The 24,677-nt window shown below is 40.2% G+C and overlaps 2 protein-coding genes across 4 annotated transcripts; both read left to right on the top strand.

Moving 5' to 3' along the window:
- The first annotated feature begins 590 nt into the window (after positions 1–590).
- On the top strand, positions 591–7,611 carry Rox8 (TIA1 cytotoxic granule associated RNA binding protein Rox8). The gene is made up of 4 exons (XM_028320994.1): positions 591–1,654; positions 2,180–2,275; positions 4,412–4,499; positions 7,183–7,611. The coding sequence occupies exons 1-4, from the start codon at positions 791–793 to the stop codon at positions 7,299–7,301; spliced, it is 1,167 nt and encodes a 388-aa protein (XP_028176795.1). The 5' UTR covers positions 591–790; the 3' UTR covers positions 7,302–7,611.
- Positions 7,612–12,642: 5,031 nt separating this feature from the next.
- On the top strand, positions 12,643–24,030 carry LOC114364721 (uncharacterized protein CG45076-like). 3 transcript variants are annotated; one of them, XM_028320990.1, is made up of 11 exons: positions 12,646–12,835; positions 15,226–15,309; positions 18,872–19,066; positions 19,503–19,615; positions 20,505–20,650; positions 20,835–20,996; positions 22,105–22,306; positions 22,479–22,524; positions 22,621–23,040; positions 23,153–23,262; positions 23,521–24,030. In XM_028320990.1, exons 1-11 carry the CDS (start codon positions 12,770–12,772, stop codon positions 23,666–23,668), a joined length of 1,692 nt encoding a protein of 563 aa, XP_028176791.1. In that variant the 5' UTR covers positions 12,646–12,769; the 3' UTR covers positions 23,669–24,030. The 3 variants fall into 3 exon arrangements, with proteins under 3 accessions (XP_028176794.1, XP_028176791.1, XP_028176793.1); XM_028320993.1 differs by lacking the exon at positions 20,835–20,996 and having other exon boundaries at positions 12,643–12,835; XM_028320992.1 differs by lacking the exon at positions 15,226–15,309 and having other exon boundaries at positions 12,650–12,835.
- The last annotated feature ends 647 nt before the right edge of the window (positions 24,031–24,677 follow it).

Here is a 24,677-nt window from a genome sequence, read left to right as displayed (position 1 = left end):
AAATGTCAAAAAAAAAACTTTTTTAAAATATCATTTACTCAGCTCAGATAATAAATTAATTGCGTGGTTAAAAAAAATATTTTAAAGAAATTTACTAAACTTTCAGTATACATTTTTTTAGATTTATTAAATTATATTAATTATTTTTTTAATTTTAGAAATATAATTACAAACATTTTTTATTCCTTGTCTTTGATTGTTCTCATTGGCGATTTTATTATAAACGAAACGAACCATGATTGGTCAATAGTTAATTGAGCCAATAGCATTCATGGAATTAGCTACTTGTCAAAACATAGAAAACGCATACTTTATGATGAGTCATAGACATCTTGCTGACACTCGTTTCCGGAAAAGTTTACATTTCTCTCTATGGAATTCATCCGTATTGTCTATATCTCGGAAAAATATTTTTTTCTACTTCAGTTTTCTAGCATAAAATCTTGATTTATTGCTAATATTTTTGTAAATCATGGTTTGTGATGATCTTATCAATGAAAAGTAATTAATTTAAAAAAATATTACATTCATAAAATTTCTCCCGCCAATTTTTTAAATACATTCCACCGGAAATTTGTCTATAGATGCGTTTGTTTCCGAAAAGTGAACGTTTCACGAGTCAACAGCAACGTCTTTCGAGAAGTTCTAGGCGCTGTTTGCGACATTTTTCATTCTTTTATCCGTCATCCAATGTTTAATGTGATGAAATAACACGTCGGTTAGCGTATATTTACGATATTAGTGTTCATAGTCGTAATTAAGTAATCGCTAGATTACTCTGTAAGCTAATATGGGCGACGAAAGCCACCCGAAAACTCTCTACGTCGGTAATTTAGACGCGAGTGTGACAGAAGAATTCCTATGCGCGTTATTTGGACAAATTGGCGAGGTAAAAGGCTGTAAGATAATCCGTGAGCCTGGTAATGATCCATATGCGTTTCTCGAGTTCACAAATCACTCGGCGGCGGCTACGGCCCTGGCCGCCATGAACAAGCGAGTGTTTCTCGACAAGGAAATGAAGGTTAACTGGGCTACGAGTCCTGGCAATCAGCCGAAGACGGACACTAGCAATCATCACCACATATTCGTTGGGGATTTGTCACCAGAAATTGAGACTCACATTCTGCGAGAGGCTTTCGCTCCATTTGGTGAGATATCAAACTGCCGGATAGTTCGCGACCCACAAACGCTCAAATCTAAGGGGTATGCTTTTGTATCATTCGTGAAAAAGGCCGACGCTGAGGCGGCTATTCAGGCCATGAACGGTCAATGGTTGGGTTCGCGCTCCATACGCACGAATTGGTCGACTCGCAAACCGCCTACCAACAGACCTAACGAAGGTGCGCCCAGCAGCAAGCGAGCCAAACAGCCAACTTTTGATGAAGTGTATAACCAGAGTTCACCAACGAACACGACTGTCTACTGTGGAGGATTCACTAGTAACGTAATAACAGAGGAATTAATGCAGAACACATTCTCTCAGTTTGGTCAGATACAAGATATCAGGGTGTTCAGGGATAAAGGCTACGCGTTTATTAGGTTTACAACAAAAGAGGCCGCTGCGCATGCAATCGAAGCCACTCATAATACAGAAATTAGCGGACACACAGTGAAGTGCTTCTGGGGGAAAGAGAATGGTGGCGGTGATAATCAGGTGGGTATTTTGATAACAATTTTGTTTTCAGGTACGATTTATTTTATGTTGACATGAGAAAATTACAGGTTTATGTTTACTAACAAGAACCTTGAAGTAGTAAGTATGCTAACCGATTTCATTAGTTTATAAAATTGATGCGATTGCAACGTTTGTTTTTATTTTATTTAAAGTATTTTCATGAATTTGGAATTTAGGCATATAATGATTTATTGACATTATGTAGTGTACTTTAAAGTTAACCATGAAGGTGTAATTTGGATTCCAAATATTTAAAACAATTAATAACAATAGGACTGTTTTATGTTTACAATAAAAAATAAAACAGTACCATTTTGCAATAAAACAGGGATCAAATATTTCCAATCCTCAAACAGCAAGATACTTAGCACTTCATAATTATAGTTGACGTAATTTAATGTCTTTGCAAAATTATCTTATAATTTGCATTTATTATGCTTGCATAGTAATCATAAGTTTTTAAACTGTTCCAATTGATAAACTTTTAATTATTTATTATTACAGAGTACGAACAGTGCGCCACCTGCACCGACAACTATTGGAGCACAAACACAGTATCCATATCCATACCAGCAAGGCATGGGGTATTGGTATGCCCAGGTAAATATTATGACCAATCTTTGATACTTAAAATAGGTAAACATTCACTAGAACTGCATGCCTATACGCTATTCATAAAGGTTGTTTTAAAACATGAATATTACTGGGAAAATACGAGAGTAGTTTTTTTTAGTTATGTTATATTAATTTACAAATACAATGTTATTATCATTATTATGTGAGTATTATTGCACAGACATCAATTTTAAACGTGAGAGGAAGACAGATAAATTACCAATAATAGGTATACATGTAATCAGCTGTTGTTACATGCCAATCAATTTAAAAAACATAGCTAAGGAAATAAGACGTCTTTTTTGCTATTATCTATTGATGTAAAGGTTACTCGTATTTTAATTTGTTAGTAGCTCGCTAACAACCCATTGCTTATCTTATCAGTAGGTGCAAACAGCTGAATCTAATGTGCTTTATTTATTATTATTAGCTCATTATGATAAAAAAAATTTATCCTTAACATATTGTGGTGGGGATAAAGGAAACAATATAAATAATTATAATTGTCATTTTCATCCTTAAAGTGACAATGCAATTCAACCACATTTGATATAAAATGTTACCTACAATATGTAATTCAATTTATAGTCAATAATTAAGCTTCTCTAATGCAAAATAGGCTATGATGAATTTATTTAACAGGAATTCGTGTGTCGTTAAAACAAATAAATTGATAAGTCGTGTTTACAAATGCATGATGGCACTATTGCCGTGACGTCATTGAGAACAATGAATGGCCGCCGGTCGCGGCTGATTACCGCTCAGTTTCTATTTCATTCTGAATTAAGACGGTAGAAAGTTGCCAGTAGGAATGCCAGAAATCCACCGCACAGAATGGCAGATTTCTTAAATAATAACGAATAATTTTACATCTTTTATACACTGTGGTGCATGTAGCAATTCGTCTCTTTGTGCGTCAATCAACTCTACTCTTACGCATACGTATTGGCGCGTGAGTGGGCATAACAATACAGTTTAACTCTTAAAATTCAGAAATAAATACGCTAAGAAGCACGTGATGAAATTGACAATCGTACATTAACAAACAAAACTTAATCAGCAATCAACTAACTACTATGTAATAGTATTGTTCGTCATTGTTTTGTCTACATATTGCAATGTTTCTGGATAATGTTTACAGACACTAACACTTGTTACTTAATGTTTTATTTATGTTTGACAAATGTTTAAATTATTTTCTAATTTAATTTCATTATTTCTATTTAACAGAGTTCATTATTATGAGTGTTATAGTAGCATGAGCCTTGTATTGTCATATAGGTAATTATCATAATAGTGGAAGGTTAAAGTGTTAAACAACTTTAATTTTCTCATTGCTGTGGTATTGTTATATTTTTGTGAGTTAACAGAATTAATGAATATTCAATATTGAGGCAGATTTTCCATTTGAATTGTAATCAAAAAAGTTTCTTTTAAACAAATTATGGCATGTGACAACACCAATAACTTAGTCTTTCAATACAAAGTGAAATAACGTTCATTTGATAGCCTAACCTAAATGGTGTCCACTCAGCTGAGATCATCCCTACCCTACTCACTGTGGGTCAATATTTTATTTTAATTGCAATAAAACTTGTTTTCAATGGACCAGTACGAATGATAAAAGTTATTTGGTTACAGAAAAATTGGCCCTTTATTATCTAGTTCGACTTTTTCAGAATAGTCTGAAGAGCAGATCAGATTAAAGCCTAAACTGCTCTTTTTATTAGGACAATAACATTAGCGAGACTTTTGCACGTTTCGCACACGTTTCAAAACGTCAGCTAATTTTGTGCAGTGCCCTTAAGACATATCTCTTCAGTAACACAAGACGATTGTAACGGAATTTAACGGATGTTAGATTTTTTCCCGACATGCGTATGCGCACCCCTGTTCTTTTTTTTATTTTTGGCAATGACTTGGTTTTGGGAACCATGATATTGCCAAAGTCACGTGAACAGTTTGATAAAGTTACAGGGATTTAAATTGAGAAATTTTCGAAAGAAACGCTTCATCTGTGACGCGTCACATTCTCAGATTTTGCAATGGTTATGGAACCCTATTGTTATAATTTTATAATATTAGAGCCCATAATATCGTAACGTTTGTGTGTCTTTGCAGGGCTACCCCGCGATACAAGGCTACATGGCCCCAGGGTACTATCAGCAGTATGCAGCCGCCTATAGCAACCCTCAAGCTGCCGCAGCAGGTGAGAACCCAACCAATCTCTCAATCTAGCAGATTTATCGTTATTTTTATCTATCCACGAATCACTCTAGTTTGAGATAGGAACTGGAATAAAATATATTACGCAGCGCTAACATCCTTTATCTTGTAGGATTAATCTTGGAAAGATAGACGATTAATTTTAGCCATAAGTGATTTATGCACTTAGCCTAGGACTAAGTCCTTTGCCAAAAGTTATAAACAAACTCATTAACATTGGACCGAATAACATGTCAGTATCGCGATTATCCAGCTACAATCCGTCAATTTGTAGACCTTATTACCCCATTTTAATAAATTACAATGGATATTAACATTTAGATAAAATACCTTATGCATTAGACAATGACACACATAATAAAGTTATGAGTAGTTTAACAGACATTAAGATTTGAAACATGTATACTGTACGTACATGCAACAGGCATCCAGAAGTTCATCAAACTTAACATAGGTTTTCCTCCAAAACAAGTTAAGAGACAACTCGTCAGGAAAAATATTCGTGTAATTTTTGACGGCTTTAAGTGTGTCACTTTCTCCATCGCGGGGCAGACTGTTACGCCATAATGTGTTTGGGCACAGCTCGTTCACCATTGATCTCGACCTTGCGACAGGTGGATACAGTTTAATTTACCGTAACAGGTGATTTGAGAATAATAAAGTCCATATCAATCTGACATGTCATAGCAACTTAATTGTAGATAATAAATTCCTGACCTAGAATTTTAGATGAATATGATAGGAATGGAATCTGTTGTGATAATAGGGGTCGGTACAACATAAAAATGGGACCTTCCTTCCTAAACCTTTCATGCCCGTTTTTATCATCTATCCCTAATTTTTAAGTGACCCCTATGGTAACACACAACAGGAATTTTGTTTTTAAAGGGGTCACTTAAAAATTAGGGATTGATGGTGAAAACGGGCATAAATCACACTTGCTATGAAATAGTAGTTGACGGAGTAGGAGCCTACTGCAAGCCTTTATTTCACAGTATTTCCTTATCACAGCTATCTGTAACCTCGTTTTCTACTGTTATCAGGGTACGCTAGTAATGGTTTGTTGTACTTGGCTTTTTTGTAGTAAGTGAATGCATGTGCAAAATAAAGGTCGAGTGAATTAGGCTTTTCTAAAATAACAATTTAGCCTGTTTCTAGTAGCAGCTGGTGTATAGGCTCAAGATGATGTTGAAACAGGCTGGTGGCTGAAGTTTTTTTGTCTAGCTCTAGTTTTGGTTCAGTGGTAATACAATTTTCCCCTTATTCGTATTATCTGCCAATAACGGTAGAATTATCACCGTGACGACATTTTGTAGGTGTCGTGTACCAATTTATTTTTTTATTATTTTTTCTTTGGTGTAGATTCATGCTAGAGTAGTTAAGTTTGTTGAGTTTTTAAAATAATGCGTATGCACATTATCTTACGCCAAATTCATTATTCACCAACTCCTGAGTAGTTCACCTGACTGACCTAAAAAGACGTGTGTTACTGAATGCTGTGATAGCCGTTATTTAACCTTAAGTGTAGGAGCACACCAGATGACACGCCACAGGGACAGCTTAGCTTGTCGTCGAGACTCCGCGACTCTGATGCCAAATGTGCGAAGCTTTAAACAAAATATATGAGACTGTCGTCCCGTCTAGTCACATCGTCTGTCACTGTCGCGTGTCGCCTAGCTAGTGTGCGCCTACGCTAACTGTAAAATTTAGTGTTTTCTTCACAATAATGAGGGTTTTCGCGATTGAAAAATCCGCGCCAGATGGCAATACGTAGATGGGAGGTCCAAATGCTGCATGATTGGTGGATTGTGACATATCTGTCAATGTCATGTCAAAAATAACCAATCATCATGGTCCAAATGCTGCATGATTGGTGGATTGTGACATCTGTCAATGTCATGTCAAAAATAACCAATCATGCAGCATTTGGCTTCCCGTCTACGTATTGCCATCTGGCGGATTTTTCAATCGCGAAAACCCTAATTGCATACATAATGATCTGTCAGCGCCGACGATCAGCGTACGGTCGGCGCGATTCTAAAACCAGCCTTAGGGGCTGTTTCGTTTCAGCCGAAAGACGTCCACTGGTGGACAAAGGCCTCCCCCAAGGATTTCCACAAACTGGTGAAGGTCGCGGGAGGTGTTACTACTATTTCTATTTATTTATATTAACCGGCAGACAGTGGTGACTGAGTTAGTTGCGGCGCTTCTTCTCAGCACTTGCCAAATGTTGGTCTCGAAGCGCTGGTAGGGTAAAAAGATTATGAGACATGTAGAGGCTCCTTAAGAGCAAAATGACGATTTTTAAGAACTATTTATTAGTATAAACCAGTGTTTTTCAACCTTTTTCATGACACGACCCCCCTAGTTAGAAAAAAATTTTGGCGACCCCCCGACCGTTCGCTTTTTTTTCATGCATTTTAAAATGTTGCAAAGATTTTTGTAGAACCGAATACTTCAATCCATATCATTTTTGCATAATTAGATTTCAGATTAATCTGTCTTTATAAGAATTTTTTTTACTGAGGTACATTTTACGACTTCTCACGACCCCCTATAGAGTCTTCGCGACCCCCCAGGAGGTCGCGACCCACAGGTTGAAAAACACTGGTCTAAACAAATAAAGAAATTTTAACTTTGACTTTGAATAAAATCTCTTGTTGCAGCCGGTTACCGCATGAGCATGCCGGGCGGCGCTGGCGCGGGCGGCGGCGCAGCGTGGGGCGGCGCTCCGCCCGTCATGTACGCGTCCGCTATGCCCTCCGCACAGTACCCGTCGCAGTAGCTGCAGCCCTACGCGCCACGCGTCCGCGCCGGCCGGGCCTGACTGACGTTGCACGCTTCCTTGGACGTACGTGATCGGTGTAGACGGGGGTTTTAATCGCATGGGTATTGTTATGGAGCGTTTTTCAAAAAGGCTTTGTAAGAGTGCATACGGAATCTATGGTCAACTCGTTCGTATAGATCACGTGATCGGTGTTGACGGGGGTTTTTGGCGCGAAAATCGCGTGGGTGTTCTTATGGAGCAATCTTTAAAAACTCTTCATAAAAATACACAAGTAATCTATGGTCAGCGTATTGGTATAGATCACGTGGGTATTCATATGGAGCGTTCTTTAGAAAGGCTTCATAAGAGTGCATACGTAATCCATAATCAAGATGACTTATGTATTCCTGTGAAACCATCTTTTGAAAAGCTTCATAAAAATACGCATGTAATCTATGGTCGACACTTTCGTATAGGTTATGTGGGTATTTTTATGGAGCTATTTTCAAAAAGGCTTCGTAAGAGTGCATACGTGATCTATGGTCAACGTGCTCGCATGGATTGCGTATGCATTCGTTTGAAACGTTCTTCAAAAAGGCTCCGTAAAAATACACATGTGATTTATAATCGTGACACAAAAACCCGTCTCAAAAACCTACTACTTTTCGGCTCTATCTATCTCGCTCGCTCCAGTCGAAATGTCAGTACGAATGACAAGGGCAGATAACGACTAAGATACGGAGTAGCAGGGCTAGCCCCTCCCAGTTTCCGTATTTTCTGATCTATTCAACCCTGACGCAGTATGGCCATGTTAATACCTACCTCTATCCAATTGACTGTACTAGAGATAGATATTTGACTTTTCGAAGACAGACGGGATATTAATTTTGGTCGTGAATGAGTGAATAGTCCAGAATAGTCTGAAACACTGCTCCCGCCTTGTTACTCCGTATTTTACGCCCCTCTACCCCTTTCACTCGTGCCTTCGTTTCGACAGGAGACGGATGGAGTCGAAAATACGGTGTAGACCCCCTGTAGAAAATGTGACTTCGCTCCGACTCGAAAACGCTCCCAGTCAAGTTAAATATTTATTATTGTTATACAGTTACAGTTTTTATATGGTGCATTTTAGTATACAGTTCATTAAAAATAGATGGAAATGCCCGATTTTTTTAAATTCTAATTTTTCTTGACAGTCCTGCTTTTATCATACAGGGTGACTGGTTGAACAAGGAACATTTTTATACAAGATATTGAGTTCCTTGCACAATTGGTGGTCCTGTATAACTTGTTTTTTGAAAACTCAAATGAAAAAGTGTACCTACTCCATCTAAAATTTACAATAAATGTTGATGTTGAATTATGGAGCAGCTGATTTCTTTCTGGAGCTTGTTAACAGTAGCCGATTACGTACTTCCAAGGAAATATACAATTTCATATTCACTCATACAGGGTGGAGACAACTTAGTGTTTTGCCTGATTTCTAAACACTGAGCTTTGTTTGTAGAAAAAAGGCATAATGTTGATTGCTACTGTTAGTTAGCGGAGTGTATAGCAGAGCTACACTTTCCGATGTATTGTGATCAGCCAGTTACGCCTATTCTGCTACTAAGAACTGAGTGTTAAGAAGTCGCGTAAAAGTAATGTTTTTTTTACTATGACAATCAAGTTTTACTACAGGACCAGCATTGAAACAACTTGCTACCCTAATACATAAGGTCAAGATGTTAGTTTTATAAACGGCAAAGTATCAATGTTGGTGTTCTAGTCAAAGTTGTTGTTGACAGTACATTACGGTTGTAAATCGTTTGTGTCCACCCTGTATTGCTCGAATGTGCGAATCGCGAGGTTTTCCTTACTTAGTTATTCGATTGAGAGGATTTAGGAAATTTAACCGGCAGAATTGCATTCCTAGTTCTAAAAAAATATTAAGTGCCTTATCAGTTAATTGAGTATTGAATTTTGTGATAGCCACTGCGTTTGGTTGTTAAATATTTGATTATGCAAACAGAGCTGCATGAAATTTGATTGCTAACTGAAAAGCTATTTGATGGGTTTTATGGAAACAGGAGTCGACTCTCGATTTTTGTGAGCACTCTAATGGTTGGTCTTCCTATGTCTTATCTTTTCGAATGATGATTGCTTTTCTTTAGCACATTTGCAAGACGAGTGCACGACTGCCCGTTCGTCTTGCAAATCGCATAGAATCGCTCGGGATTCGCACATTTCGAGTAGACGCGACTGCGATAATTTTGGGTTGTGGCTAAAGTGCTGTTATAGCTTACAATCTCCCAACTCTCATTTATCGTAGTCGACACCGCCTACTGCACTCGATCGCGCACACAACACACACACAAAATTATATTCGGAACCCATAATTATCATGAGACTCAAACACAGGATCGCTCCTTAATATGTATTTTAGTTCCCGATAGATTTTAGATATCAAAATATGTATTATGGAAACCATGCGTAACTAATACGCAGTTATGTTCCTAGAACGTATATTTCGGAGACCAAGTGGGTAGTTACAAATAATTGTTACTGCATTATAAGACTGTACGGAGCAATAATATGTGTCACTTAGTAACTAGATTTGTCATGAAAACAGTGGTACCTCTGTAATATTACGGAATCAATTCCTGCCATTTCACGATGACCATGTATTTTCGAAATTTGTTAAAGCTATTTGAGTCTCATAATAATGGAATTCTCAGTCACGATCCGTGGAATCAATTTGTAAATTGTATAGTTTGACAATATTATGCTGATACATCGAACCTCGCGGCCTCTCCCGCGAGTTAGTTCTTTTAGGGGCGCGGGGGAGGTCGTCCTGACTAGACTTTTCTTTTCCGTGTATGTAAAAACATTAACAACTGTAGATCTCCTCATTGTTTTCAAAGACTTCTGGTAATATTGTCAAGCGTGTACCCAAATTGTTAGACCGTACATATCTCCAAGCTACATCGAAGACGGCAGAGTGCCGGCATTGTTGCGCAGGAGTGGTGCGCGGGCACGTGCGCCCGCGACTCGCGCTGGTGACGTCACACGACTCCCCGGCGTTGTTAGTCGACCTACATAGATAGGACATAACGAAATAAATTATAAATTTTTAAAAAAGTTATAAATATATAAGGGGAGTAGTGTCGCGAGTGGCCTCGTGTACATACGTTGATATTTATTGGCGCCCTGCGCTGGCAGACTGAGATATCCCAGGACTACTCAAAAGACGCGCCAGTAAGTTTGACATATTTATAATTATTAAGTTCGGCACATGTTGTTTTGTTTGACCTTGTTATGATTTTGTATGGAAACACTGGTAAGTCAATAAAGCAGTGGGTCTGGGAAAAGATGTTTGATTTACCGTTTATATAGCGTTTACTGTATTATGTTTATTTCTGGGTCCAAAAGTTTTTATACGAGCCGACCTGACGGTCCACCTCTGTGATCGGAGTCAGCACAATATACATTCAGATGAAGAGAAATTATTGTAAATTCGTAATTAAAAAGGTCATTTTGTAAAAGGAAAATAAATAGTTTAAGTTTACTATAACTTTTGATTGTTGTATTTATTAATTAGCTACTATTCCGTTACGGTAGAACCCAAGTTAATCAGCTTATCAACATTAAACGTAACTAATCGTTTAATTGAAAAATGAAAAGGAACATTGGTTACCATGCTATTATATACTCCACTCCACACTATTGGTAGATAGCTTCAACAGGATGTTTTTCGCTCATATACTCATTACGCCATTGACGTCCGAACCATTTCCGAATGTAAATAGACATTTCATAAATTAATGCTCTAGCGATGTCTACAGTACGAGAAACGTATAATTACAACCGTTTGCTGATGTTACCTTTAGGGAAAACATTACCTACTGAGGAATTATTCAATTTTGCCACCGGATACCTATGTCCCCACTCCCTTTCGTTCCATCCTCATTCAGTGTTCAATTTTGAAAAACAATTTATATCATTGATACCTCACACCCACACAAAGCACCGTCTATTCCCCTCGCTGAATGGCAGATGACAAACTAAATAAACTAAAGGCGCGCGTGCACGGGGAAGACTTGTCGCCGTGACCGTGACAGTACCTATTATCCGTGATAGTATAAGTTTTAACTATTTCTTACGCCTTTATAAAGAGGAAAAGAGAGATGCCTGTCACGGTGAAGTCACCAGTGCGCGCGCGCCGTAATAGCAGCGAGTTATTTACGTACTTGTAAATTACACAATAAGTGAAACAATCGAAAAATATAAAATAAAACATTAGGAAATCACATTTTATAAAATAAATAGCATAGCAAATACGTGCACACTGAAGGACTTCACTTAAATAAATACTTGACAGCTTAGTAGGTACACACTACACAACAAGTGATTTACAGGATTCTACAGCTGAACCTGAATGAAAATGTTTACTGGATTTTGGGAAATGCAAAAGAAAGTTCTCACCTGAAACTGAAGGAACTTCAAGAATCGGTAAGTACCTACCTATTTTTTACTTGTACACGTTCTTATCTTGCCCTACCACAAGATACACATCAGTTTGTTGCCGAAAATAAATTAATGGCGAAAGAAACACTGACTTTTGTCACCAATGCTGTTATTTCCCCAGCAAACCGCGCTAGCTAGCTTTTCTTTCCTTTGGTGGATTTGTTTGTGTCACAGACGTGACTGATATTGTGTGACGACAATAAACGAAAAAACAATCTGCCAAGAGGGAGTTGAACTACACAGCAAGGGTTCCGTGCCGTATCATCTTCAACCACTTTCAATTTTTAAAATAAGTAGAACTTTGAAAGCCTCTCTTTGATAAATTAATATGGTCTATTTGGTAGCCTTTGGGTTGGGACTTGGGAACCCTACTTCACTTCGGCAGCGTAACTACAAGTACCTATATTGGAATTACGCAAATAAAGAAATTTGATTTGATTTGATTACCTACCTAACTACAATAAGTAAAAGTCAAATATTGTATTTTCTCCTCACCTAATCGATGGTTCATCATTTCATTTTCCTGCTGATTCAAAATGATTTCCGACCACTCCACATAGCAGAACAAAAACAAACAAAAGCAATGCAACTCCCACATTAATTTCAACCCACGAAAGTCTTCTATGACGCTCGAGGGTTACGAATTATTTATATTACCTATCTTACAATAACGGAATGAGTCAACGAGCAAGGTGGGACAAATTCCACGGCTCAGTTATTTTAAACAGTCCCTTGATATTTTATTATGCTTGCACTGATTTTTTTCAGTATGATTATCCTTAACCCACTTCAGACACATCGTACAACGCATTTTATAATTCTATGTAAATGTAAAAGATGAGAGGGAGTGACGTGAAAATTGCAATGACAGTGATCTAAAAATAAGGTCGCCGGCGACGCGGCTCCGAGCGCGCCTTCACGCAGTCGAGATCTGACCGTCGCGAGTTTCAGTCGAACGAAAGTAAAACAAAGTTGCAGCCATGGTGTACGAGAGTGACTTCTACACGACCCGCCGCCCCTACACGCGGACCAGTTACAGCGTGACGGTGAGTCCCGCCGCCGCCCTCTAACCCTCTGAGCTCGCTCCTCCCCCCGGGAGCCGGACGCCCCTCGCACCAGCTCGACCCTCGCTCGCGTCCTTCGACAGCCGTCGTTCGCACATTACGTAGTGACCTTACAGTGCTCGTTCAGTGCCAAACCCCGGAGCGGTATGAATGTGCTATCTCCACTCGTTGTCTTCTCAAGTGTCAACAACTTGACTTTTAAATCCCGCTTGTAAACATCATTGCTTTCATAAGTTTTTTAAGTCTTCCCGAAACGGACTTCTGCCCGTTTTGGCGACTCATCCTCAGTCGTGGTAGCGTTCCGCAAGTGGGTCATTTCGCATCGAGAAACGGAGTATGAAAGCGGAGCTACCGAGCGCGCCAAATATAGCCGCGGCTGGAGTCGCGCTCGCCCGACTAACGGCGACTTCTCCGCTTGCAGCGGCCCGGCGACTGGGAGAAGGTGCCGTTCGTGCCGCGGCCGAGCCTCGTGCCGGATCCGGTGACGGCGTTCGGGCGCCGCAGCAAGCCCGGCACGCGCGCGAGCGTGCTGGAGCCGGTCACTAAGCAGAACATCCCGCCGAAGCCGGAGTCGAAGCTGGCGCCGCTCGCGCCCTACGTGTCGCCGCGGGAGCGCACGCGCGAGCGGGTGCTGGCCTCCATCGGGCAGCGCGAGCGCTCCTACGCCGCCGACCCGCTGGGGACGCCGCGCGACCACATGGACGTGGTGCTGGCGCAGGCGCACGGCCGCCCGGAGCACTCCTCGCGCCGGCACGTCTTTTACAGCAACTACGCGACCTACTGATCGGTCCAGGTCGTCTCTTTCGTGTGTCGCTTTCGCTAGTTAGCTAGTCGGTCGGGTTGGTGCGAGGGAGAGTGAGGGAAGGTCGGTGGTCGCTAAGGGCGCGGTTGTTGCAGACGCCGCGGCACTACGTGGTGGTGGACCGCGAGCCGCTGCCGCGCCGCGCGGAGGAGCAGTACTCGTACTCGTACTCGAGCACGTCGGAGCGCTCGGGCGCGGGGCTGCCGTCGCGCAGCTCGTACAGCAACACGGTGGAGCGGCGCACCGGCAGCGGGCCCGGCGGCTACTCGTACTCCAGCGAGCGCTCCAGCAGCCTGGGCGGCCCCGGCGGCTACTCCTACTCGTCCACGAGCAGCGGCCGCCTGCCCTACGGCACCACCTACCGCCACTACTCTTACCGCGTGTAGCGCCCCGGCTCCGTCCCGACCCCTCCTCCCTCGCTCCCTAACTCCCCACGCGTCCTGCAGCCCCCATTTGTAACTACCTAATCAGTATTCGCTATCGATCGCTCTACTTTGAATGAGAAGTGGACGTGAATCTCGATTCGTTACGAGCTTTTTGATGTTCTTTTTAGTTTATAATTTTTGTATTTATTAAAATGTGATTTAGACTGAATTTTTAATAAAGCTTGCGTTTTCTAATATTCTCTATTTTCCTTTGTGTCTTACGTCTTACCCCTGTTCTGATCACAGATCGATGATGGACTCGATCTTGTTTACTAACATGTTTGTGACCTCTATGTCAGTTTTTTACTGTTTTCTATTCTATTTTATAATTAAATTCAAACAAATTAAATTATTGTTATTGCTGCACTTTACAGCAAGTAGGTACTCATAATTTCAGTGAGTACACGACTTACAAGAGCAGTAACTCAACAAAAATAAACAAATCACGAAAATAGCAACCGGGTGTTTATCCCGCTCTCACTATGACTTCATCGGGGTCCGTTGTTTTTTCAGGGTTAGTTGATGATAGAGATAGACATTGCAGCAATAGAAAAGCGATTGGCACAGTATTATTACCACTATGGTATGAGTGATTCAATCGTGCTAATGTCTAAGTTTTTCACAGAGTCGGGAAACTCAAATGAAAACTATAAACTACTAAGTTTTAATTATGCCAGAATTAAACAGTAATGGGAATCAAAGCTGACAATTAATCCAATTTGTTTACTAAGGCAATGCATTACAAAGTAGGTACAAAATCTGACAGAAAATCTATCTGTTGCATGATGAAGTGTAGCAATATAAATGTGGGCAATCAGTAGCACAGCCTCAACATAGGTAGACGGGAAAACTTATGAGATGTTTCAGATCACCATCCAGAACTCAATACTTTATTGAATTTCTTTGAAATCTAACTCTACCTTAGTTCAATTTATTGTTTAGGTAGTACCTACTTAGATTTTTTTTGTAACTCGGAAGCGTGATCTGAATCGCTGAAAGGTTTTACCAATTCGTTGAGAGAGATACCTTTGATCAACAAAACACATCCTTCTACTTAAATTGAAGAAATGTAAAGGCATAAAATTGTCCGTAACCTAAAATCGAATGGAGTATAAAGAACTGCCTGTTTCTATTGTCGGCCGCAGCCGCTGTCGTCGCTCTACTACCTGAGCTCGCTCATGCCGTACTATCACCTGCCCTACGTCTCGTACGTGCCCAGATTATGGGAGGTAAGTATAGCCACTTTCGGAACGAATCACCTCGGAAATGCGCAACAAAAAATTTGATACATTAGAGCAGGTAGGTATTTGGGAAAGTTAGGGAATTCGGAACAACGCCGAGATAACTACTGAATTTTAAGACCATTTTTAGCTTTTGTGCGAATCAGGCAGGAATGCCTGGGTTCTGATCATGACTCCACAACAGTGATAAAGAAGAAAAGTATAATAAAGCAAATACCTACTTAGTCTTACGTCTCCCATTTGGTATTAATTGAGAATGTTCAAAACGACTTAGTTACAACAACTTCAAACATAATAATATACAATTTTACAGGCAGAATATTACCCATTATAGAATGTTGATGACCATGAGATTACGCGTAACGCTCTATCAGAAATTATCATATAATTTAACTGGAAAGTTTGCGCATTTCTGCGGTGAATTCGTCCGTCAAGTTGGCGGAAAATTGTAAAGGAAGTTCGCCATGTAAATTAAATTATCCACGCTGTAAATACACCACGGAGTGATAATCTGCTTACGTGCACCGTAGCAGCCACCCACATCACAGCGGAATGGTGTTTAACACATTTCACCTCATATCTGCACAAGATAACAAACTTCAGTTTTGGAGTCGACACCATAATTTAGGCCCGATTCGACAAAACTTTTATCCGCGAATAACTAATTGACAGTTTCCGTATGGGAAATATGTCAAAATTGACAATTTATTCTGAGATTATTATTTACTCTTGTTTGGTCGAATCCACCCTTAATCGGTAGACACACACCTGAAATGATCACAATCTAAGGAGAGAGAATAGGTAGGTTACTCAAGTCAGGAGCTGAAGGAAGGAAGACTCAAGCACTTAACTCTGATCCAAGACTACTTATAGCATAAAATCTCGATTCTTGATATCAACAGCGCAGAAAACTAGGGCGTTGAGACTTTAGCTGCGATGTGGTCAACATTTTGATAATAAACGATAAAATATTTTAATGCATTATTCAAAATAAATAAATGATCATTAAAATAAATTATTTCAGCAGCAAATTAATTCATTCACACGAATTTTTTACAGGAGGGACAATTCCCGCTAACACCGTAACACCTGAGGAAACCTCGAAGTTGTGCCAAACCTAATTGAAATGCTACGTCTACGATGAACCTGACAAATTGATTGTCTTTGATGTTGGCAAATTATTAAGAGCAAGAGTTATGTTTATTTCATACACTTTCATTTCATATTTACCAAAAGGCAAACATAGGGTTAGTGGCTTAGAGGCGTGCTTCTCAAGTGGAGACCTGTGTGCCTAAGATGCGCACCGTGATAACTTTTATCGACGTCAAAATGTATGGGCAAAATCGATAAAATGGCGTGATAACCGCTTATCACGGCGCGCATCTTAGGCCTACTGATGAAGTGATAATGATGATGTTGACTTATTATTTTTAGGCATAAACATAATTACAATCCATTAACAAACAGATTCAATTAGATATAATTAACGTTTCGTCGAAGGCAAAATCGAATTAAAGTTAGGATCGGTTGAGGGCCTGGGCTGGGTTACAAAAGTTGTTGAATTAAGGAAAACTTGTTTATTTGATCAATGGATTTAATCAGGGGATTTAGGGGCTCTTTTTAACGAGACTTCAAAAGCAGTCAGTTTTATGTAAGTACTTAAGTAGTAACTGTTGATAACTCACTTTCTTCTTCTTCTTTTTTAAGTATTTTGAAAACTTCATGATTATGCGACTATTCTTTTGATGTTGGATTAACATAAATTATCTAATGTTCAAAGAATTTAAAAACTTTCCGTCGTAAATGCATCTCCGTTTCATTTAAAAATGTCTCAGAGAAAATTGACGCACATTTTTGTTGCACTTCGTTTATTTGAAAATATATTTCTTTCGGCAAAGATGTCATTCAGGTCACATTTGGACATCTCTTGAATGTTTAATCTTGCCAAAAATATAAATACTTATCCTTAAGGAAAATTACATTACTTAGGTAGGTAGGTGAAACACCAAATCAGATTTAGGAACGCACGCAGTACGTAGGTAACATAGGAAAAATGCTTTGATAAGGCGCTCAATTTATTTCTCACTCGATATTGATGAAATTTTAGTTGGATAAGAACTTCAGACCAATAGCCGAGAGATTAAAAATATCCCATCCATTAATGTTTCCAATTCATCTTCCCACTTTAAAACCATGAAAGCTATTTATCAAAAACATTGACCGGCCGGACGTTTAGTTAGATAGATCCCATGAGAAAACAAAGGCAGGACTGGAACCAGATCAAGGTAAGTGGGAATTTTGGCAACGGCCCTAAGGCCACTTCAGTAGCAACGCCCCTACCATTTAGTGAAAACACTATGCCTACGTCTATTTTCGTGGATGATAATTTGTGTGAAGCAGTTTCCATGGAACGTTGAGTTTATTATCGCCGAACTGAACATTAGGCAACTGCGCAATGGAAAGCAAATTACGAAAATATGGCGTGAATGGAATCAGAAATTTGATATGGCAGATGTTAGTAAAACTCTGCCAAGAATTGCTTGAGCTTTTCTAATTACTCCGAACGACAATTATGTCTGGCAACGGCTTGATACATGTTCAACGAGTTTAGCTAGTATTTCATAGGTTTCTGGTAGCTGACTAGCGTAAATAAACAGACTTCACATTCTGAACATTCATTAGGGAATAGCGGAACTAATCAAATTCATCGATGCGCAGATAAATATCCATCCCAGTGAAAGTTTAATGTTATGAACGCGAATTGTTTGGCAATAAGAGAATTCCGAACGTAATCATTTAGCGATTACAGCATTTCGCGTCCGCCGGCCAGTCTAATTTTACTCCACACTCCCGATGATTCACACCGCCATTGATATGCGCAATAAGGTCCCACAGGTTCAGAAATAACGTTACGATCATCGTGGCATTTAACAAACAACTTGCCCGAACTTTTCCAGAAGGATTCAAGACTCAAGCGTACCGAATGCGTAAATTAAACATTATCATTTCAGCATGTTTATCTTTTCACTATCCACAACACATTTCATGACATGACATGATGCTTATTTATACTCTTTTCAGCTCAAAAAAATATCTGATTCATTTCGAAGAGCAGCATGATGTTTTATTTTTAAGTATATTCTTTTAAAACTCAGTTTTTATCGCTTTATTGGCATGGCTCAATGCTTTTCGCAACTTCTTTCTTGAGGCGACAAGAAGACAGGTTATTTTCGCAGCATGTGATTTTATATTTCCTAAAACTGAATCAAATAATCTAACTAAACAGATGATGATAAATTGAATCAATGTTAAAGAAAGAACTATTATGATGGATGTTAAGAACATAATAAGTTTTCTATACATTTTCTGAATCTGGTAGTTTATGAGCAGAGTTGCTTAGTAACGATATTTTTATCCAGATTCTGTCTTGTTTCCATTTAAGATGTTCTGCCAAGAAGGTACCAATACCACTCAAGATAGTCGTCACGCTTCTGCCGCTTCGCTCCAACTTTCCACTTACTCCACCTAACCCCATCAAATGGCATTCCAGGACGAGCTGGTATACCGGCCAGCGACTCGCACAGTCACTCGACTCGTCACATACCCGGAGGCTCCCCATCACATCGTGCGAGTGCGCGTGCGCCCGTCCGTAGTGCTCCGTGAGCTGGACCGCATCGCGTACCGCCGACGCCCCCACCTGGCCGTGTCTGCCGTCGACGACTTCTTCAGATCTGAGACCACTAAGGTAACATCTGTTCTATCTTCTGTAGACAGATACTTATTGGGGAATGTTAAATTGTTCCATCTGCTATAGCTTCAAAGTATGATATAAGGCAGTTAATTGGGACATTTCAGTTCAGATTTGAAAACACTAGGGTAACATCTTTGCACTCAACATTCTGCCAAATGTTTAGTTGAAACAATAAAATCAATGGTCAATAGCACTGGTCATAATTTTAAATGTTGGCAGAGAATGCCGCATAGCATTAAATGGAGTTCTGTGATTACGTCTGAAGAATGAATCATAGGTTCTACTGGTTTCCATCTATTTCATGTTGGATCTGGGTTTAAGATCGATGCGTAGTCATGGGGAGGTTATGAAAGCCCTCTCTCTACTCTACATCTGTAGAGATCATTTTAAAGTTACTTCCACCTAAAAGATGATTTCTCGTGATTTCTAGGCCTTCGAAGATGAAAGCCGTCGCATCCGCGCAGACACCGCCGCCCTCCTGTCGCGCGCTCGTTCCGTCGTGCCCCGCGCCAAGACCCTAGCTCCCCTCGATACAATATACTCGTAAGTATAACGTTTTCTCCTTTTTATATTACACCAGTTCACGCTAAAAATTACATGATACGTTGCGATTCCGGGACTAGCCCAACTTCTTTCTTCTTCTTTGATACATTCAGTGCAGTCCTTATTGATTTCTTCCAGCATTGCTCCTGCTTCTTGTCGATAAATAGTTGTAAAATGCGGTCTGGCTGTAATTTTCTGAATGTGTTTTGTTAATATCCGCATTTGTTTTGTAACCAACCTGTACGGGACCTTTGTCTAAACGCCCAAAACGTTACCACTTATCCGATAAAATTGATCTGCTGTGCGTGGATTGGATAGGTCTCGCTCATTGACACACCTGTCGTTAGGCCTAGGTCAAGTTTTTCTCGGCTTGATGTAACAGCACGAAAATAGCCCATTGATACATCTATCACGGTTACTGGCACTGACATTGACGACATTGTACGGTCTACATCACATTCATCTTACATCATTTGGCAGAGACCAGACGCCCACTAACTGAGGAACAAAAACTGTTCCTCCTCCTTCCGTCTTGGGCAAACAGAACTTTCTAGAGTAATTAAAGGACATTCCTTTGGCTAGGATATTTTCAACGTGGGTGTTGAAGTTGATTTCCCAGCCAAATATCGTTCTCGCGCGTTTTGTGTGTGACGACGTAGCGTACCCGTACCGATCACGCATTTAATAATAGACTGGTTAAATGCCAGCTGATGTTTGCTGTCTGGTGTTCTAATAAAATGTTTTACGGTATATTTTCATTTGCAACCTTGGTTTTTGGTGTTTATGAAGCTAATTAAGAGAACGCGATAACTTCCGTTATTACATGCTCGTTTAATATGATCTTTGCGTAGAAAATACTTGACGCATGAAAAAATCTTTTGTATTTTAGAAGCTACTATCACTCGGACCCGGTGGCATATCCGTACCGCTTCAGCAATGACGCGTACATCGCCAAGCTGCTGCTGCCTCTGCGCAGCGTCTCCGACAACATCCACAACATCTCTTTCTACAGTGAGCCCGCCAAGAAGTTCACCGGTATGTATCGAACATATCCGACTCAGACACGACACGACCCCGACTGAAGTGTTCCACTGGCCGGAAGGTACTTACAAATTAACTCGACTTCCACCTTCCTTAATTGTGACGTTCTTTGCCCTTCCGACTAACTGTCGAGTTGTTGTAGCGTGACCCCGTGGTAACATTGAGGTGTTTTCGCCAGGACGCGGTCACCTCGCGTGCGTGCACTACTCCGGTAAAAAGGCCTTCTCCAATCGATTGCCTCTCTACAAGGAAATGAGCATCAGGGACGACGTAAACCTGCTCTCGTTCTATGCGAAGAACAGACTCGCGGCCGCCGGCCTGGCCGTCGAGAGCGCCACAGGTACCTCGTCACAGTCGCACCGCTAGCGCCCGCTTACAAACCTTCGCTTAATTCTGTTAAAAGGAGAAGTAAAACGAGATTAAACGATGGCTCATTGACTCCGGTGATGCTGGAGTATAAAGCAAATTTAAAATGGCGTATAAAGTCCGTGTCTAACACTGTGTGTGGTGTCTCTTGCAGCGGGCAGCGCGCCGGAACAGCCGACGGCGGCGCAGTGCGCGTAGGCCCCCGCTGGGCTGCGGCGCGGCGCGGGCGCCGGCTCTCCTGCGCCCGCGCCGCGTTCGCCCTTCGCGCTCTCTGATCTCGGTATAACGCTCCGACTAACCAAGATCATATATATTTTTATATTCTTATTGTCAAGACTATCATATTTTGTTATCCATTTTTTACAACGACTTTCAACGAACGATTTAATATAATTATTATTTTCTAGTCATCGCTGTGATAGCGCGATGTTGCGCGCGAAATTTGTCGGTGACCGAGACGTCTCGTTTTCACTTAACAGAACTGATTTTATTTAACATTAAACGATTTATACCAAACTGTTAGTTGTTTTAATTTGCATGATAGTTGGTCCTATATCACGCTTTGAATATCCATACGCTTACGATAACGCTTCGCTTTTATGACTAAAAAGATATTTAATTAACTCCCATAACACACAAATACACGATTACCTAAGTATACCTATTTTCTACACAATTAAATGAAGATAATATCAGCATTATCTTAAGGATGATACAAGTATAAATATATTTATTAATCGTATTGTATTCATACGACAGTTAAATGGAAATGCTTTGATGTTTTATCACTCTACATTAATACACGATGGAACAACACCCATTCGCATCACAGCATGATCGAGCAGCACAAATCTTCAACACCATAGCGAAACGTCCATCGGTTTAGCTTTGCCATCAGGCTTCAAGGGCTGGGGTCTAACTGCTTGGTGATGAAAGCGTTACGATGACGTGTCAATCGCGCGCTGCTGTGGAGCTTCTGTCAGTATTGGCCATTGGTTGGAATGATTGGCAATTGGGACTGTGTGGGCCAATCGTTTGGGCAATGGTCGTTTGTTTGGTGGGTAACATGGGCCCCGGTGCAGTGAAACTGCTGCCGTGGAGGCCGAGCCGCAAGTTCCAGGCGCCGCAGATAATGGAGGACCCGGCGCTGGAGCTGAAGGCGGCGAAGGCCGACCGCGAGGCTCGCTTCCGCGCCACCACGGCCGAGCCGGTACTGGCACCCGCCGCCGACCTGGCCGAGATCAAGAGGAAGAGGCAAGAGGAAGCGCGCGCCGCTGAAGAAAAGTAAGCAGACAATAGGCTTAAAATAACCCTCAATCCTAGAATCATTGTAAAAAGAAAATGATGAATGAATTTTCCCAACTTACAGCTGGTTTCAGAGTTATACAACCACCTATTAGTAGGGTTACCACGGATTAAACAAGAACTTCTACTAATGTAATCATTTAATTTCCAGGGCCTTGAAGGAAGAAGCTAAGCGCGAAGCAGAACGCAAAGCACAGGTAATTATCACGTCTTGCTGAAGAAGATAAAATCAAAACTTTCACTAATATTAGGGAATGTTATACGAAACATCAAACTGGAAATTATCTTTCTAGGCAGAACGCGAAGCAGCTGAAAAGAAGAAAGCCGAGGAAGAAGCTCGCAAGGCTGAGGAGGCTAAGCGTAAGGCCGAAGAGGAAGCCAGGAAAGCCGAAGAAGAGGCCCGCTTAGCAGCTGAGGCGAAGAAAGCCGAAGAGGCTCGCCTAGCAGAGGAAGCCAAGTTGGCAGAAGAGGCACGCCTTGCCGAAGAGGCCAAGAAGGCCGAGGAAGCGAGGCTAGCAGAAGAGGCTCGTTTGGCTGAAGAAGCCAGGCTAGCGGAGGAGGCCAAGCTGGCAGAGGAAGCCAGATTGGCAGAAGAGGCCAGGCTCGCTGAAGAAGAGAGGCAGGCGGAACAGAGGAGGCAAGAGGAACTCGCGAGGTTAGAAGAACTGGAGAAACAAGCTCAGGAAGAGCGTGAGGCAGAACTTGCCAGACAGGTACCTGTTAATATTCTTTTTGCCTTTCTTTTTCTTTCTGTCGTGGCTGTTCCTATCACCACTAATTTGTCTCGTCTTTGCTGCAGAGTATAAATGTCAAAATAATTCACAGGCTGCTGAATTAGCGGAGATCGCCAGACAAGAATCCGAACTGGCTGCTGCTCGCTTAGAGGAGCTGTCGAGGAGCGAATCGGCCGCCGACAACGTTTTTGAAGACGCCAGGTGATCAGAAAGAACTGCTAATACTCAAGCTAGTCAATAAAATTAAAACATAATACAAACAAAAAAAAATAATAATACAAACAACTCAAAGATTCAGAAAGATAGTTACATATATCGAAATTCTTTACTCCTTCTCTGAGTATCCTCCTGAAGAAAACCTAAGGAAATTATTCTGTAAAACTTATTATTATAGTAACATATTATTATATTTAAAATTTTACATTTTCTGAAATTAATACCGACTTGTTTTCTCTCCAGTGAAACGCCAGCTGAGGAGCCAGAACCTATCGTAGAAGAGCCCCAGTCACCCGAAGAGGCGCCCGAGGCTCCCGCAGAGCCCGAGGCCGAGGCAGCAGAAGTCAGCGAGGACGAAAGAGCAGAACCAGATGTGACCGACGAAGAATAAATCAACAAACTCTTTATCAATTAATTCTAGATGTGCATTTTCATACTTGTAAATTATTAAATAGGCTAGGCGTCATTCGTGAGTTATTAGTAGAATAGACATGAATGACGTAATAGTCGGTTAATGCTCTAGCATATAGCTGCGTTCTGCATCTTGGGTACAAATGTTAAGTTTTTTAGTTTTACCATTTTAGGGAGTTTAATTTTTGTTGTTATTTTATTACCGCAGCATAACTACGAGCATTTATGCATTTTTGTCTATAGAATCTTTCTTTTGCGTAATCAAATTATGCGAAATTGAAAGTGTAGAGAAAATGTATTTAAATCCTTTCCCTTCATGTGACAACTCACTACCACCGTTTAACGAAGTAAATTATAAACTAAAAAATTAAATGTCTAGTGTTAAGTGTTTAATAATATATTTTGTTAAATTTTAACAATAAAAGACATATTAACATGATTTGTTTTATTTCCATTTTATTTTGAGAGTAAAAACTCAGAAGTTTAGTTTGATCTTATGAGGTAGTTTTGAAGTTGTAGTTCAATAAAATTTTGTCCATAAATAACTTCAACAATAAATAATCTAACTTAAAAGTAGTTTAAAATAAAATTGTTACTTATCATAAATCCATTTTAACAATTTCTTCTGCAGCGTTAGCAACCTCCTCTTTAGTGACTTTTTTTTCTTGTTTCTTCTCTGGTAACTTCACCTCGGGCTTAGCTTTTTTATTAGGTGTTGGGTTCTTGTTAATTTCAACAAACTCTTTATCCATATCAACTACTTTTTGTTTGATCTGGAACAAATTAAAAATAATTAATAGAACAATTTGGTAATAACAATCTCTGCTCATTCATGCTAATAAAAAATTCTAAAGATCAGTCTGGATTTGGTCAATTTTTTTATGATAATACAAAACGTTATCAGTATGAAAGTCTAAAATACAAAAGCAGGCACATTATAATCAATTTGTAGAGATAGGTATAGACATTTCTTCTTTTACTTCTCTGGT

Source organism: Ostrinia furnacalis, unplaced genomic scaffold (genome assembly GCF_004193835.3).
Source record: "Ostrinia furnacalis isolate ACB-3 unplaced genomic scaffold, ASM419383v2 OfSCF7464, whole genome shotgun sequence".
Lineage (NCBI taxonomy): Eukaryota > Metazoa > Arthropoda > Insecta > Lepidoptera > Crambidae > Ostrinia > Ostrinia furnacalis.
This window is presented reverse-complemented; position numbering and strand designations above follow the sequence as displayed.